At 37.1% G+C, this 18462-nt stretch overlaps 1 protein-coding gene across 2 annotated transcripts in view; it reads right to left on the bottom strand.

Moving 5' to 3' along the window:
- Nucleotides 1-11515: 11515 nt before the first annotated feature.
- NEK7 (NIMA related kinase 7) overlaps nucleotides 11516-18462 on the bottom strand; it is a 73218-nt gene continuing 66271 nt past the window's right edge. For both annotated transcript variants that reach the window (XM_086617193.1, XM_086617192.1), the window contains exon 10: nucleotides 11516-12519. In XM_086617193.1, coding sequence (XP_086473319.1) covers nucleotides 12409-12519 — 111 coding nt within the window. In that variant the 3' untranslated portion in view covers nucleotides 11516-12408. The remainder of the gene's footprint in view (nucleotides 12520-18462) is intronic.

Below are 18462 nucleotides of genomic sequence, written 5' to 3'. Positions count from 1 at the left end.
CTCACTTACACAATTTGCTATGAAGTATTCTGCCTGGGAACATCTGTCTGGTTCACGATCGAAAGCCGCATTGTGCAAGTTGCATGGAAAAATAAAATGGTAACAGAGAAATAACTAGGGCCAACCTGTACACTCAGGGCCATTGAGGTAGAAAGTGGGCCATGTTTTTCCATACTGAGCAAGAGATCAGGCTTTTCAAGAGCACTCAAGTGTTTTTACAGATACTCAGTGTAAAAGCATCTATGATACCCACATCCACATAATAAATGCTCAGTACACATAAATAATCACGTCCTTTTATGGTGTCCAAAGATGGATACCCACAGAGTTCAGTGGAATAAATATTCCTATGCCATACACCTTTAGGACTTTCAGCTAGTTTAGAAATACAAAGAGGTACTACCATGACAGACATAACTCTTGTTCCATTCTTCTTTCTTAACTCGTAAGAAAAATAATTTCATTAACGTGAGTCAGCATGGGCAGTGGCGTACAGGAAGCATACAAGTCCAAAGTAACGACCTATCGTTGTTTTTAATAGAGATGCAGAAAGTTCTAGCCAATAACTAACTCCTATAAAGACGGCTCTGTGCTAGATATGCTCACTGGTTTTGTAAGACTGGCAGTACCCAGCATACAAATCAGCTGAGCACAACGAAGCAGGCCACAGCACCAGTCGTTCAGTAAGAAATGCCAGCCCGTACGCAAGTCAGCCTTATTTCCCTGAGCCCACGCTACCCTGCTCGTAACACACCATGTCGGCAGGTAACAGCGTGGTCAGAGGCTGCGCAAGCAGAGCAGTTGCCATAGGGTGAGCGCACACCATAGCCTCCCCAGAAGGACTTGATCAAGGGTCAAGGGTCCTTGTAGTCAAATGGTAACACCTGACAGTACAGATGGACAAATCTACTGTTTCTTACTATACCTGGACAGACTGAGCTCAGAAGTACCACCTTTATTCATTTATAAACTAAAGGAAATACTACACAAATCAGAATAGCCAAAGATGCAATTTTAGTTCATGCAATCATCATGTTAGCGTTTGATACTGTACTTTTTTTTTAATAAATACGTCAACAATAGCCCCAAGATTATAGCAACACGTTTGTCACGTGACAATTATATAAACCAATTTCAAATGAGGCATGTATGCTTCCTATTTATGTCCTGTAGCACAGCAAAAATGATTCTGATATACCTGCAGCAGTGTTTGTTCATTGTAGGGTACATGTAAACTATTTTAAGGGAATAATACATCTCCAAGGACGTTTTCATGGACTAAACGTCAGGAATGAAATATTGCATTTCAACCTAGTTAGGACCTTAAAGAACAAACAAAGACAATTATTGAGAGGTCTGAAGAACACAATTGATTTTTTTTCAATTTCAACTCTTGGGCACTTTATGCAGTCAAAAATAACTTCTATTTCAAGTTTTCATTACATAAAATTATGAAGTTAGGTAAAGACTATGTAAAGACGCTGACCATATTTGAAGTTTACTAGAGAACTGCAGAATATCTGATTTAAAAGAAAGTTGTATTTTAGGATTGCATTTTAAGCACAGAATTTTACACTCAATTACTGTGAAATAAATTACAATTATGATCTAGAGTTCTTTTTGCAGTAGCTTGATGGTCCTATACAGAGTCAGAAATTAAAAATCAGGAGAAAACGAAAAAGTCAAATTCCAACAACAGCCCTATAAAGCAGGCAGAAGTTATCCATTTGGAAGGTACTTTGCTGCAGGCAAATGACTGCCAGCATTCCAAATCCACGTGTGAGGCAATTTACTGCAAAATTTTTTTAAATTAGATGACAGACTGTAATCAATACAGAGAATATTCTCAAATACATGCACCACTTAATTACTATGCGATTCTGATCATGATTACGGCATTTGAGTACTAAGCTAATAACAAAAATCATACTGTGTCTAATTCAAATTTCTTACAGAAAAGAAATATAAATCATTAATTGCAAAATATATGCGAAGTTCTCATAGCATGCCATATTAGAATACTTAAGTTGTTTTTATAAAAGCTTGTGGCAGTTTTGAGAGCTATTAATGCTCTTTAAAGAAAACACTCAAGACTGAAAACAACACTAAACTGGAAGAATACGGTATCTGAGTTCTATGTCCCATTTCATGGATATTACCTGAACATCATCTGCTTGTACCCATTTCGGATCATTGACATCAACTTGTGCACTCTCAGAAGATGAAAAACAAAGCCATTTTCAAATAAAATATAGTTTTATAAACAGATTGCTTAGCATCATAAACTTTTCATTACTAAATAGGCAGAACTTTTTTAAAAAAGCATTATAACTCAAAACAATCACTACCTTTTTGTATTGTAATAGCTTTAAAAAATGATAGCTTTCCAAATACTACTTCGGTGGAGTTTCACAAGGTGGTCCTGGGATTTGTGACATTGTGAGGGATGGTCAAATGTTACAGCAACAGAACGCCAACAACAGATAAGGGTCAACTGCATGATCCTTTGCCCTTCTAGCGGGAGCTGACGATTCACATCGAATTGCCCACTGCTTCTAAAAACTCCAGGCAAGTGGGTCATTTCTTCCAATTGGTTATCCCTAGAGAGAAGTAAGAGATGGGGGAGGAAATACTGTGGCCCAGAGGCCCTGTGCCGGCTGTTGGATCAATGGCCAGTGTCAGCAGGCTTCTATTTAATGATGCTCGAACCAGCGCCAGCCTTGCTAACGGCCATACTTACCACTGATACCCACACACAGGAAACAGCGTTCTGGAAAGACCAAATAATTGCCTCATTTTGCAGTATGTGGAATTATTTTTTAAAGGTGTACGCCTTGCATTTTATGTTCATAGGATCAGTTCTCAGATTTTTAACAAAGAAAACATGTTCACACAACAGTGCAATGTGACAGTCAAGGGCAGCTAGAAGTAAGTACAGCTGGGTGACTACAGATCAACTTACAAACGTTTCCTATAAAGAAGCATGCAGTGTTTTGAAAGCCTTGCTAATATAGATATAAATGTATATAAAATTATTATTCCATATATAAAGAAAATTTTTTATTATAATTTTAAGGTGAGAGTGTTTGGCAAACAAACCAAAAACCATCAAAAAAACAACCACCACCAACAAACACACACCACAGGAAAATACAAAAACAAGACAGGGCAACCTTTGTCCTATTTCTGCTATTACACAAGGACCGTGTCATCAGGGTCATCTCCATACCCATGTAAGCTCTGGACTGGAACACCTAAATTACAAAAACAAGATGACTGTACGTGGCTCTTCAAATTACTGACTTGCTATTATTATTTGTTATTCCATGCAAACTACCTACAAAGACTCTCCCATCTGAGGCAGGATTTTTCAGTCAGACTATGATTTAACCCCTAAACACACAATACAGCGCTCTCAGCTAAAGGAGAAAGGACAAGCAGCCTTTCCTTTGAATTCAGTCTAGTGCATGCCACAGCTGGAGACTCCTGTATTTCCAAAACCTATCACAGAGGTCACAGCGTTAAAAACACTCTGCACAACAGTAACGTTTTAAGGCCCCTTTCTTCCCCACAAACTCATTAAAACTTTTTAAAAGGTGGTCCTCGGAATGCTGTCTCATGTCTGTCTAGCAGAGCTTCTGCCTTGGAGGAATTCCCTTTCAGCTACAAGTGGAAATCTTACAGCTGCTCAGAGCAGACTCAAGCACAGGTCCTTCTTTGAGGGCTGAAATTAGTGCAACCACATTTGGCTCTTCCTATGCTTCTGAAAACAAACTTTGACTTCCTCCTATCCAGTGAGGAAAATTATAGCAGGAAGTATTTCAGTCCTAACAAATCACAGCATGGAGGAATCATACTCTAAAATAATTATTTGTTTTAGAATAAGCAACAAAAATCATTATTGCTAGGAATGCATATTGAATCCTGCAAAATTAAATGACCTTATAAGATATTCTTCCACAAGAATAAAGCTGAATCATTTGCGACTTTTTTTTTTAAAAAAAAAAAAACAACACCACTTTTGAATTATATTAAGTCATTGCAAATTAATGAAAATCAGAAGAAATTCTATCATGGCGGGCTTGATGTACATCAGAAATGTAGGTTTACACAGTACTCTTTTCTGTTTCCCAGTGCCAGAGGCTCTGACCTCCACGGCTGGCGCTGGGAAGCAAGAGGATGGAGCAGCATGTGCAGCTCCACCCTGCGCCAGTACCTGCTTGGAAGTGAATGCTATACAGGGCACACGGGGTCACCACCACGTCCCCTCTGCCGCCTGTGCTGCGCTAATAGAGTTCCCATAACCACCAGTTATTCTGATGCACGTTAGCTTCCTTCCCATCCCATTCCCAGTGGTAAGCTACCTTCCTCAAGGCAGGCTCCAGAAGACAGAAATGCAAAGTTATGTTCAGGATCCCGACTTCCCTGCTTCACCAAGGCGGGCAGAACTGTGCTCTGCCAGGAAACATCTAGTAGATTTAAAAGGTAACAATTGAGAACACCCAGGCCATAAAAATCACAGAACTTTTAAATCAAGTTTTAGTGCCAAAAATTTTATTTTACACTCAAGTAGTAAATTCATACAGTGTACATGTCATACAGGATGCACTACTACATGAATGTGTTTATTTGCAACAACAGTTTCAGAAAATAAAATATTCGAGTTCTCTGTTTGTTTCAATATTTGACTTACCTTTTTTGCAATATAAAGAACATTCAAGGAGTGGCAGGAGAACAAAAGGGCCATTAATTTATAACTGAGGAGTTTCTGACTGAACATAAGGAAAATGAGGTTTACAGTGAAGCTCCCTAAGCATTGATTGGAGCAGGCTGCCCAGAGAAGCTGCACAATCTCTATCCCTAGAGGCTTTCAAGATCCAACTGGCTGAAGGCCTGAGCCCTGGTCTGAATTCAGCATTGATTCTGCTCCCAGCAGAGGGCTGGACTAGAGACCTCTCTCAAGGTCCTTTCCAACCTGAATAATTCTACGATTTGATTCAAGCACAATCAGCAGTCAAATTCAAACAAATCAATGAACGCTTCCCTTCTTCCCCTGTCCCAACAAAATCTTATCAGAAAACGCAATACTCATCTTTAATGATCACCTTTACAACAGTCTAGCATGACTGAAACCAAAGAAACAACCAGTAAATGAAGTGTACAGAAAAGTACCAATACCAGATTAAAAGACAAACTAAAAGCTTTTGCATGATTTGAAATTCTCTTTGTAACAGCAAACACACATTTTTAATGCCAAATGTGTAAAAAGCAATAATGACTGTATAACAATACCGAAGATCTTCCTAGTCATTTGTAAATAGGAGATTTCCTATTCACACTGAGAAAGGACACTGTAGGCACACAGCAAGATAACATTAACATTTTAGTTTCCAAGTTTCTATTAGCCCTCAATACACTGGTAGTGCTGTGCCTCCAGCAAGTGTGCCAGGGAAGCCAGAGAATGAGGAGCTAGGAGGTGGAGAAGAAGCAGGGAACCCCAAAACATCTCTACTTCACCTTGGGGACCATTCCTGTCTAGTTTTAGACCTCTTTGTATTGCTAGGATTTAAACGCAAAGCAAGCAGAACCATCAAGAAGGACTCAATGCACCTAATTTCTTAATTTATTTTTATTTCCATATGAACAGAAGATTTCAATTAGACAAAACGTGTAAGGCCTCCACACATTGTTAAGGCAGTTTGTAGAAAAACAAATTAACTAATGGTATTACATGATACAAACTGGCAACAAAGAATAACATAAAACCTGAAAATTACTAAAAAAAGTCTTTGTTTTGTGCAACTGATTCTCTAAAAGAAAAGAATTACTCCGGTGCAAATAAACAGTGATTAAATGTGTGTACACTCACACACACCAACTGAATCTGACATTCAGCTCTACATTCTACAGTCCCAAAACACCAAAATTCTTAGTTCTACAGAGACTTTTTCTTCTCAATCTCAACATATATATGAGAGTAATTATGAAGAAAGGTCAGACAATTTGATCAACAGTGAACCTCTGCAAACATACAGTCTTCCAAATCTGAAAGCCTGCTAAAACTGCAAAGTCAGACAGTGCACCTACACAGAAAACCATGCAGTCCTCCACACAGGCAGATCTGATTTGGCTTTAAATCAGGGTAGCATGGATAGAGAAGTAGTACAGCACAGAGCTCAGATCTAGATTTACAGGACAAACGAATATTTGGCTGTGGATTAAGCACTTGGAGTATTTCTGCAAGTATACAAGATACCTTGTTTGTAGCTGGCTCATCTACACTACCCTGCAGTTTAATATAGTGTATCTTCGGCTAGGCAAGGTACAGAGGGCAGCACTTAAGAGAAGCCAGTGTAAGGGTGGGACAGTAACAAAGAGCATTGTGCCTAACACTCTGGATCCAGCCAGTGAAGCTCTTAAGCACTTTCTTATTTCAAGCAATGGTAAAAGCTCTGAAATCAAGTTGCTATAACAAGAAAACAACAGCTGTACGTGCAGAAATGAGACAAGACAATAACTACAAAGAAATGAAAGGCAAAAAAATTTGTGTCTGAAGCAGTAAAAACTAAATCAAGGCCCAAATTCAAGGACTTTTGAAGTATCTGGAGGAATTGAATCTACTGCAGCTCTACAGTCCTGAAATAAGACCAAATTTGTGGGACTCAAGTCTCTTAAAACAAGTAGTAATTTGGTGGGGTTCCTTCTTCAGCCCATGAAACAGCTAAAGCCCAACAACGGGAGTTTAGTCTTGTCAATTTTGATATTTCGACGGGAGAAAAGTCAAAACGACACAGAGGTTAAAACAGTGAAGATAAAAGATAAGAAAGAACATAGTGAAGAGGGCTGGAATCTGATACTACTAACTTTGAGACATTTGATACACAGCAGGCATGGGAGAAGTGTCAGGGATAGAAAGGTTGTGGCCCTGGAAAATAGGCAAGTGAAATTGTCAGGGATGTTAGAAAACAGTCTAGGTGCAGCTGGATACTCAAGGAATCATTTGGAGATAGAACTACGGGAGACTCAAACTGGGGAAGGAAGCACTGGATTTTTGGTGCATTCAGATTAAAAGTGTAAAGCCAAAACTTGAAAACAATATAGAGGGAGGTTGTTCAGGTACATGAAATTAGGGGATGACAAATGGGGAATAAAGGGCAAAGTATTTTAAAAAAGAGAACCAGTTAGGATGAGTGCCATCTCCTTCAAGACAGAGAAAAAGAAACTTAGTTGCTAGTGAAGGAAATGAGAGGAGAATTTAAAGAGAAGTCACTCAATAAAACAAGTGAGAGACAAAAGATACAGAAATAAAAGGGGCAAACTCATATAGTTGAGAGGTAGAGAAGCCCAGTTCAGAAACAGGTACTCAGAAGTAGAACAATTTTGAAAAAGATCTCGTCATGCAAAAATCAAGATTGGTTTTGAAGACACATTTTGTGTCAAGAATGAATGGAGAAATAAAATTAACAGCAAGTCTGCAAGCAAGTTCAACAAGAAAAAACCAGGTGGGATAAAAGCTGTTAAAAAAGTCCGTTTGGAAAGAGAATTAAAACGGGTAAGGCAAAGCTGAGTCCAAAGCCGTGTTGTGCTGACATACTCTGCAGAGATACTCAGAAAGGCAGGAATGGAATATAGAAATTACAAGAAATAATGTCTGGGGAGAGGAATTGAGATGGGCAATGTGAGAAGCAACCAAAGAAACCACGTATAGAGAAGCAGATAGAGATGAAAATATAGACCAGAGAGTCAAAGGAAGTGAGGGCAATGAAGGAAGGAGGCAGCTGAGAAGAGTAAAGGAGTCAGAAAGGTTAATAGACTGGAGATCCCAAAAGGAGTGAGTGACAGGGTAGAGGAGAGAGAAAGACAGATAAGCTGAAAGAGAGCAGGTAGTGATCAGAGAAAGGGAATTTAGAAATGAGAGATAATAAAGTGAACAGTATTTAGTAAAGACGAGGTCATGGGAATGATTGAGGCAGTGAGAAAATCTGTCTAAAACTAGAGATCAAAGGCACTGGGCTGGAAAAACAGAATGAAGAACAATAGAGTTAAGTACTTGGGTGGAAATAGGGCTTGCTTATGGTGAGGGATAACATTTGAGAAGACAGAATGGGCTAAATTTAGCAAAGTCACAAAGAGAGAAGCAAACTTATGGCCACTAGGAAAACTAGACACAGAGGACTTCAAATCAGGAAGAGGGCAGAGCAGTCAACAGGACAGATGAAGCAGAAGCAGTGAAAGACAGGAATCGTAGGACTTCAGAAGTGATTATGAAAGGAGAACAATTTTTTAAAAGCATCGACTGAAGAACAAAGTTCAGGGAATGGAGTAAAGTTTGAAAAAGAACCTTAAAAAAAAACAAACTCTATTTGTGTCATGTTCAGAAACATAAGTAACACCCCATTAGGCAGGCCCAGCGCCTGTATCTCCCCTCCTTGGGTGATCTTGGAAGAAAGTTTAGTTATTCACCCAGACCAAACCAGAGATCAGAAATTCAGATGACCAGCACTGCCACTGGCTAGATGATGTGCAGATATAGCAGGGTTGGAAAAACTTTTGACTGTTAAAGAGTATTTAAAATTATGGAAAAGCAGTGATTTGAACTCTGCTGTTCAGCACCTTTACTTCCAGATTAAATTAACTCTCCACAAAGCAAGACTTGAAGGCCTGTGTTGACTCTCCCTCACATCAACCTCCTGTTTCTAGAAGCTCAAATACCTGATGCAGCATTCACCACCAGCATTTGAATCCAGCCATTAAGATTCTCACCTCGCTGTATAACAGCGAAGACAGAGATTAAGCGGACAGATTGTTGAAAACAGACATTACTGCGATTTTAGGTCCCATTCAGAGATATCTGAGAACCACTGGCATAAGAAGTCCCTCTCCATTTCCAAGCCTCTGTCAAGAATTTCTCTCTATGGCTTTCTTAATCATGAGCATGAATAAAACACCAGCCTTCTCAGACACTTCTAATACTGTATTTCATCTTCCAGTATATTGGCATGTTTTTTAAGTTTCTGCTCATTACAAAAAGATGACATACTTCTATTGCCTGCTTGTACAATTGGTAGCTGATCATTAGAGTGTAACAGAAGAGGGGGGAAAACCCCACATTATTCTCTGCAACCCAACCAGCAACATACAGAAGTACAAAAAGTGAGCCAAGCACATCATTTCTATATACCCTAATCATTACTATTTATTCAAGTGTGTATATGCGGTTCACTCAAAATTACTGAAATTACATAAAAAACAGCCTGCCTGTAAACAAGAGCTCACAGGACTAGAGCTATAACTTTTAATTATTTTTATGCTTTCCAGATATTTTCATATGGTTTGAAAATAGTTTTAGATTTAAGTTTTAGATAAAAACATCCTCTGGGGTTAATTGTGAATATATCTGATGTAGTATTTTTAGATCATTTTTTGACAAATAGTACAAAAAATATTTTTTTAATGAAATGTCTTTTGTTACAGTCAAGAAAACTCGCCTATAATCAACTACTGGAAGCAGTAAACTGTCCACAAGATAGGTAGCATCTACTGTAATATATATATATAGATCTGTAACAAGAGAAGTTTGAAAAAATATGATAGAAACACCATAAATTTTACATTGTATTTAATATCTGAATGTTTTATATCCATTAGACTATTGCACAGCAGGGAAGCTTTCAAGACAAGACAAAGATTCTGTGCAATGTCATTCAAAGCACAAAGTTCACTCATGAAGCAAGTTAATACTGTAGCATTACTCAAATAAAAAGAGGAGCTAGTCAGACATTTTGGTTAGAAAAGAAATTAAACACATAATGCGATAGTTTAAAATAGTGTCGAATGACACCTTCAACAACATATGAAAAATAGAATGGTGATTTATAAAATAAAATATTTATAAGTGTATAGCATACATGGGAGTGTTATAACAGAGTTATCATTTCCATATGTTATTAAGTGCTTTACTTATGGGAGACATTCTACAATTCCCAGTTACATAAGCAGTTCTATTAACCCATATGGGCTTCTTAATTATAAAGTTTGGTACCAGAGTCATCTGTAGCATTCATTTTACAGATTTTAAAATAGAAGCAACTATTTTTTTTTCCATCAGCACAAGGTTTAATCATAAATACTAAAAAAATAAAATAAATTTTTTTAAAAAATCAATGCTTAAGTATGCATATTTGCTAACTCTTAACTCATGTTTTCTTTATTCAATGTATCCTTCCAGACAGGAGGTGGCACGGAAAATCTATTATTGGTTTTTTTCAGGAAAAGTTCAATACTTGATGCATAATATTAGATGCAAATAGCCTGACTCCATTGGGGATTTTTTCAGTGATTTTTAAATGTTCTAGTACATTTCAGAAAAAAAATAAAATGGTTTGAGTACTTATGCATATTAAGAGCTAATCCTGGCAGTCAAGCAAGTATTGTGCTGCCTTTTCCAATACAAACCATTTCATTCTATGACATATGAACTATTGTTACAGAACATAACCATCATTTTAAAAATTCAATAATCAGATAATAAATGAAAACAAATCTAGGTTGCTAGACACAAACCAAGGTTTCTCAAATACTTCCTCCCTACAAATTGTTCCACTGAAGTCCTACAAGATTAAGTATACACAGAAGCTACATGGAAAACTAAGGATTCATCCTACAAAAACTAGAAACAAAAATAGGAAAAAAAAAAGTATCCAGATAAGCTGATGATCTGACACACACTATTTAAAAACTCCTGTATTTTGCCAAACACAATTTTGATAGTCTTTGTAGCTTTAAAGAATACATAACCAGAAAAAACCCTGTCCTAGCTTGAACAGTTCATCCACAAACCCCGCAGCTGGATTTTTATTCTTTGAGCACTATATCAAATCAAAATTATAGCTGCACAGAGGAAAAAAAAATCTGAGCATGCAGGGAACTGACCACATCTAGAACCTATGTGTGTATGTGTATGTACATACCACTGCTTTTATTTGAACTAACTTCCTTTTACCCACATAAGGAGAAAGATTTAACTGACCGTAACAGCTTCTTAGCAATACCACCGGTATTAATTATGTTTTGACAGTTCTGTATAAAAAGTTCAGTATTGAAACTCAGGAAATTTCAGTCCATTCTCCATTTTTACCACATTTAAAAAGAAGACATCTTCCTTCTTTAACAATAAAAATATTACTTCAGCATACTCAAAAAGATAATAAGGTCTAACAAAAGTACTCTGAATTTCCTTTTAAACTAATAAAGTTTTTGTAAGACATTTGGCATATATAATTATCTCCCAAATGAAAGAGCGGCAACTGTTCTCTCAAACATAAAAGCTAAAATTTACTTTCGCTAAATATAAAACTAATTCTCAGGATAGAGTATACAAAACCAGATATTCATGAAGAATACATTTTGTGATATACTACACTATTATATATTTCCCAAAAGGTTTCTGTATTTAAAAAAAAAAACCAACACATTTTAAAATCTAAATATATCGTAAGTCATTCAAATTATTTTGAACACAAAAATCTACAGTGACACATATATAAACAGTTGGGAAGTTGTAACTTAAATACTGCATCTTCTAATCAGACCTTCTCATAAACACTAGCCTCAAAAGAACCCTGTTTGCTGCAAGAAGCATCTGCGTGGTTTTAAGACTTAACCATGCCCCAGGGCAGTGCTGCACAAGTCTATTGAAAACGATCAGATTACAGGATCAACATCTTAAATTTTCCCAGAAAACCTCCAACAAATGTTTTACATGCATTACGACAGAATAACAAAACAAAAGGGATGTTACAAAAATTTCAGCATGGTAATTTTTCCTGAAACTATATTCCCATCACATTTGGCAAGCAGAGAACTAATCATATCGCAGTCTTATGCCGAGAACTGCAAACTGCAATTTAATATAAAATACAATAAACTTCTATAAAAATTATGTCCCTCTTAGAACAAAGATTAAAATAAACTGTGCTGATTCATACTTTCCATAAATTACTAAAAAGGTGAGAGATTCAGACATTTTGCTTCTGGATAATAAGCCTAATATCTGTATCGTGTGCAAAAGTGCAACTATGTTTTAGAACTGAGGCCCAACTGAATACAATTTTGTTATTAAAGAAAATATACTTGAACCCACTTCACACAGAAAACAGTGCTTCTCAGTATCTTTTTAAGTCACGCTTTACATATTTAAACCTGTTGTAAAACTGCAAATTAGTAAAAAATACAAAAAGTAGAAATGAACAGAAAACGACAAAGCTTGTATATAAATTGGTTTACAACTCAAAGCACAACAGTAAGCTTCAAATAACTACATTTCAGTAACACACAAACAAAGAGGTGGGATGATTTACTTAAAATACTTGGTTATTTCTGCTTTTTTCTTCACGATCTGATGTCTGTTTAGCTGCTCGCAGTGTGTGCATGCATACGTTTCGCTACATCATAGACATAGGTTATGTCTGGTCGCTTCTCTGGATCCGGGTTGATGCACATATTAACTAATTGTCGCAGCTAGGAAAGGAAAATAACATGTAAGAAAGCCAACGATCCTGTCAATTAGTATTCCTGCATTATCACATTCAAATTAATAAGAGTGGCAAAAATTAGCCAAACATAGCAATTCTGCATAAACACACACACTCAAGCCCTCCCTCTCTCGACACACACTTCACACATTTTTATGCAAGCATGCATGCAACATACTCTCGTGATTTTTACATTTTGTACTGTCATCCAGAAAAACTGATGAGCAGATTAAAGTTCTGATGTTTTTAACATACAACTGTAAATATGTGTTTAGTCCCATTATACATCATTTAAATGAAAATTCCTGTCCTTTTGGAGGGCTATGCCTGCAAACCACAGAAGGCTGAAACTCACACCAAGCAAGTAAATCGGGACTGCTTGCTCATTCTCTCCTGATACAACAGTTAGCCAGGAATAAACGGCATTGCTGTGTAACAGGTTCCAACACACAAAAGGCAGGGATTCTCCTTATAACACATAGCTAACCTGCAGAACCTCCTCCTACCTCTACCAATACAGAGGCATTCAGAAAGTACCTAAACAAATTAAACCCACTAAGAGGTATTCAATATAAAGTCTCCACCTTAGACTGAGGAAATCTCTGATTTTTAAAATTGGAAGCTGGGAAAGCATTCTGGGGAAATATCATGTTATGCTGGCCCTGTTACTTCACTTGCCCAATGCTGGAGACATGATACTGGAATAAATAACCTTTGGTCTATGTCCCAGTATCTATTCTTAGGATTAGATCACTGATCTTTTTCCTTTGTAGCACGAAGCACATAATTAACAAATATGTTCATGGAAGTCTCTGTTTGGGAATGAACAAATCACTATGACTAGAAAACCCCACGTTTCCACAAACACCATAATCTATCAGGCCTTCTACAGTGTATATATATATTCAGCAGCAGCAACCCAAAGAGCTTCCTCACTTCTCATTGCCTCCAAATTGGCAGAACAGTTGCAGGTTTATCTTCCTCACTTGATATGCCTCAGGTGACATTAGAACTTAACACAGTCTGGATAAAATAGATGCCCCTTCAGAAGGTTAAGTTGTGCATATCTCCTACATGTTTTGTGATTCTGGAACACACCTGCTTCACAACAAGTTATTAAAATGCTTACAATCCTTTGCAAGAACAACTTAATCAACCCTGAAGCTCCTCCTTAATGCTTTTCAGTAGATTTGCCAAATGCTCCTTTATCTCTTATAGCATTGGGTGGGGGAAAAAAAACAACCAAACAACAAACAAAAAAGCCAATACCTTGTGATTCACCCTTCTATCACAATGTGTCAAATTTGGTTCAGTTTCCCTCCTAGTACTATTAGGAACGACTACTGAAAAAAATCTGTAATTATTGCATTTAACGCAGAGCAACCTCATCACTATGATTATTCAAAAGTAACACAGATTGCATATTCAGATCTGCCATCAGAGAGTTTCCTTCCTGCTTTTTACAAAAAGACCAAGAAGGATTTTAAATTATAATCACATCCCTTTAACTTTTCAGAAGATTAATTTAAGTGTACAGGAACAGGAAGTCCAGAAGTTAAGTAAGGAAACATTGCATGGCACTATTTGAACCTTTTTTCATCAACCCTTGCAGAAACATTGTAAACTGTATGCAATGTACAAGTTTTTCATATTTAACAATACAAAAAACTATGTCACTAGACATCCCCCTTCTTTGGCAAGAAGAGCTTAATATCTCAAGAAGAGATCATTAATTCTGAAGACAGTGGTCAGATTGCTGGATTGAAAAGAAATACATTAAATCAAAATAATCTATAATATACTTTTTATTTCAATCTTAAATATGCTAAGTGTATTTTGACTAATGTAGTTATAAAAGCCATCATATGGCTTCTGGCAGCCAATAAATAAAATACAATACCACTGACAGGAAAAACTATTAGCCTGTAATAACTCCCAATAATTTGGAGAATAGAATGCTGGAAATCATGAACTACTGTAAGAAATAATAATCGCCAACATATAATACAAATATGCAAACCAAAACAAGCTCCTGTAGAAGCAGCAGGTGGGACACAGTGCAAGCAACAGGCACACAGTATTAGTAGAGATGAGCAGCTTGCTGTGCAACACCTCTGACTGCCTGCATGGAAAACAGGAAAGACTGAAGAACATCCAAAACCCCCAAGCCTGAAATTAGACTCAAATAAGTAAACATTTTGTAAAGAGAATACGAGTGTAATTTATCTGGAGAATACAACACCAATTCCTGTATGTACATATTTATCTTTGTGAAGATTTCCATCTGTTCAATAGAACTGCATACAGTAAATAAAGTCTTAGTAGAAGACCTTGAAGGATTGAAACCTATAAAGCTATCACAGAGTGGAAACAGAGTATTCTCTCTCCTCTCTTCACCAGCTGTGTATCGATAACTTTACTGTAGGTAGAACAGCAGAAGAGGACCTTCAAGAAATTTACCCGTGAAAAGCATGAGAAGCTTTGTTTACCTCCAGTAAGCTACTTCACATCTTTTCAATCCCAGCCTGTGGGTAACTCTGATTTTGTTTTCTGAAGTGAACTTTTATCACCTAAAAACCAATTTCAGACCTAAACTGTTTGTTAAGTTGTTAAGTAGGAAGCCTTCCTTCAGAGTTGCTTTGTTACTTGTTACAGTATATTACAATTCAAAGCTCCAATAAAACAGTCAAGAAGATTTATTGCTCAGAAAAACACTGTAGCAAACGGGCATCATTACTCAAAAGCACGTATAAGGCTTTAGAACCTGTTAATCCCTGTAAGTACACTTGCAAAATCCATTCACCCACATGGTGTCTTGACTGGTGGCTTTTTGCAGCTTCTTATTTTTTACCATTTATTTAACCAAAATGCTTATGTAGCTACTATGCAAGAATGCAAGAAAGGATCTACGAGAATATACCAAGGGACAGTCACTGAATCAGTTTACTCAGAAACTCTCTTCCCAACATAATGCAAGAGGCGAGATCAACTAGTGACAAACCTTCACTATTACTGTAATAAAATAAACCTGAGTGTCATAGATCTCTTTTGGCTATGAGTCTTAACTGTCAGCCAATGCTTTTACTGCACAATCTCCTTCCCCCTCCCCAGTACAGAATCTCAGTCGGAAGGCAGGAATCCTGAGCTGACTACGCTTGGGACACTGCACAATGATACAAGAGATTTCCGAGTAATTTCAAAATTCTTGAGCTTTTTTGAGTCTTGTTATTGAACAGCAAACCTCTGGAAGAAGGTGGATTAATTTTGCTGTACAAGATGAAAGCAGTAACACAGGACGACAGCCTTTCAGGACTGAAACTGGGACCATGCTGGATGTTAATACTTGGTTATAGCACTATTCCTTTAACTCCTACAGGAATATTCATTTCGACAAACCTGAAATCTATTTGTCATCCTCTCTAGTATTAATAAAATTTCGGACGTAGCAGAAGAGTCTGACAGTACCATGGGAAGAGGCACTAAAGTCAGACTATCATTAGAGATAGTTTTTTATTATTTGGTACAGGCTGGCCAACAGGCAGAGCAGACTTGTGGCTGAGCTGGACGGATCTCCTGTTGCATCCCCAAGCTGCAAACTTCTTCGACTGCTTATTGTTCTTAACCTCCTCTGTGCACTCAGCACAATGACTGTCTTTAGCCTGGAGCTTAGCCTGACATCGGAGCAGTGGGACACACTTTCTTGAACTTTAGCAGGTTTTTCAGCTATGAAATAAATAATCTTCACTCAAGTCAGGAGGAGGGAGGGAAGATAGAACTATGACAGGCAAGTACTTTGCATTGTTAGCCAGCCAAAACAGAAAAATTTTCATATGGGAAATTTTGGATGGGAAAAAAACCAACCAACCAAACAAAAACAACACTCCTCTTACTCTGAACAGGAGACCTTCTTGAAGTCCTTTCTCAGTGCTGTCCTCAAGCCCTTCTGCTGGCAACTAACACTGCCACTCTAGACCTGCTGGTTCATTCAGCCTTCACATCCGGGTAGGAGGTTGGCTATGGACTTTAGTAGAAGTGCACCACAGTCAAAGAGGAGACTGAAAAATTTCATCTATCATGAAAGCAACATGATACTAATACTGGCCGACAGGATTTTAAAAGTATTGACAGGGTGTGGCAAGGGAGTCCCAGCTTTGAATTCCCTAAAGCAGAACAGCCTTCAGTAAATGCTGAGTACTCACCCTGAATACCAGACATTCTTTAGGAATATTCAAAAATTGAGATACCCAAAGTTGTTAAAACATTTGAAAATCTTGGCTTATAGTGCTGAAGCAGTAGTTTGTGAAAATGCATATTAGGCTACTAAGATTTCTAATCAAATGTTTTAAAAAAAATTGTCCATCTATCTTAAGGTGCATCTTTCTGTCACACTATTCTCTGATGACACAGATGTGATGCATTACTAAAAGGTTAGTCTTACAGAGATTTGGAAATTTAGAAAAACTATCACATCTTAAAATTTACTTACAAAAAATTTCTCTAAAAAGCACTTGTCTTGTATATTATAAAGTATTTGCACTCCTACATCAGAGGATGCAGAAATCAACACTCAGTGAAATGTTTCTTTCAGAAAATTCTTTGTTGTAAAATATGAAGTGGGTTTTACTCTTCAGTGATCTCTGATTGTTACTGCTTACGGAGTGTGCTTCCAACCTGGTTAAAGGATTGATATCTAAATTTCTAGTACAGGTGAAACATTGAGGACAGTCACCTAATATGTCAGATATCACTTATTTGTTTCTATTTCTTTACATTACATGCTAGGACAGTATTTTTCTCATATAAGTTTTAAACAAAGGCATATTTTGGTGCAGTAACTAATAAACATCTATTTTTCTATGTACCTTAGCGAAGACATACATCTTAATATCAGAACATTAAAAATGTTCCCATTACAGGCTCCATAGTTGGTTACTTCTCTTGAGTAACTAATTTCATACCCGTCATAGTACCGATTCTCTCATTGTGTTTTAAAATAACTTATGTATATTTTGCAAATCACTGGTTTATCCAAGGTGCAGAAGTATGCATCTGCTTTGAAATAAATAAAACGTAACATGTTGTGCTTTGCATCTGTTTTCAACACTAGAAACTATACAGATGTAAGTAAAAGGTGGAATCTCTTTCTCCATCCAAACTCTAAGACCTTCTATCTGGGCCAGACTTTGATATCTGCCCCTTGGCTGGGAATCCGCATATCCAACTTCACACTTAGCTGCAGTGAAGTAGCCCTGCAGGCAGGCCAACTTCAACGAACCACTAGTGGTATCATCATTAAAATCCTGCTGAAGGTCACCATGGAAACCGCCTGCTGAGGCTTCACTGCTGCACTCGGCATCTCCTAATCAGCTACCATGTGAAATGCAAATTCAGACAGTCTGAAAATTAGTCAAGAAGAATAGAGGATGAGGATGCAGATATGTGAAATATTCATGCGCTTCATGGAAAAAGGAAGACAGCATGAATGACACAACAAAGAACGGCCCCTGACATTCTTGCTATCATTTTGCATTATTGTTCACACCCTACTGTATTTTCAGGCCTCCAGTTCTGAAGTTGGTTATATGAACTGCCATATTTATAGTCTACAATAAATAATAATTATAAACGGCCCAGGTAAAATGACTAATTGGAAAACCCACAAAGAGGTATAGTGCATAAATTACACAATAGATCATTATTTCATCCTCTGTAATGTCACTGAATTACCTTTTTAAGTCCAGGTCTTTTTAATAAAAGAGAAAAAATTGTCACTATAAATACAAAACAAACAAAATACTGGGCAGTAATCTTTTATTAATAGTTCAATCACTGTCTTTGAATCTAAAAAAATTTAAGGTTCAGAATTACAGCCCCTGCTCTCTAAGTGAAATTGCACTACACTTGATATTTATTAAATGTATTTCAGTGC

The sequence above is a fragment of the Tauraco erythrolophus genome, chromosome 10 (assembly GCF_009769465.1).
Source record: "Tauraco erythrolophus isolate bTauEry1 chromosome 10, bTauEry1.pri, whole genome shotgun sequence".
Lineage (NCBI taxonomy): Eukaryota > Metazoa > Chordata > Aves > Musophagiformes > Musophagidae > Tauraco > Tauraco erythrolophus.
This window is presented reverse-complemented; position numbering and strand designations above follow the sequence as displayed.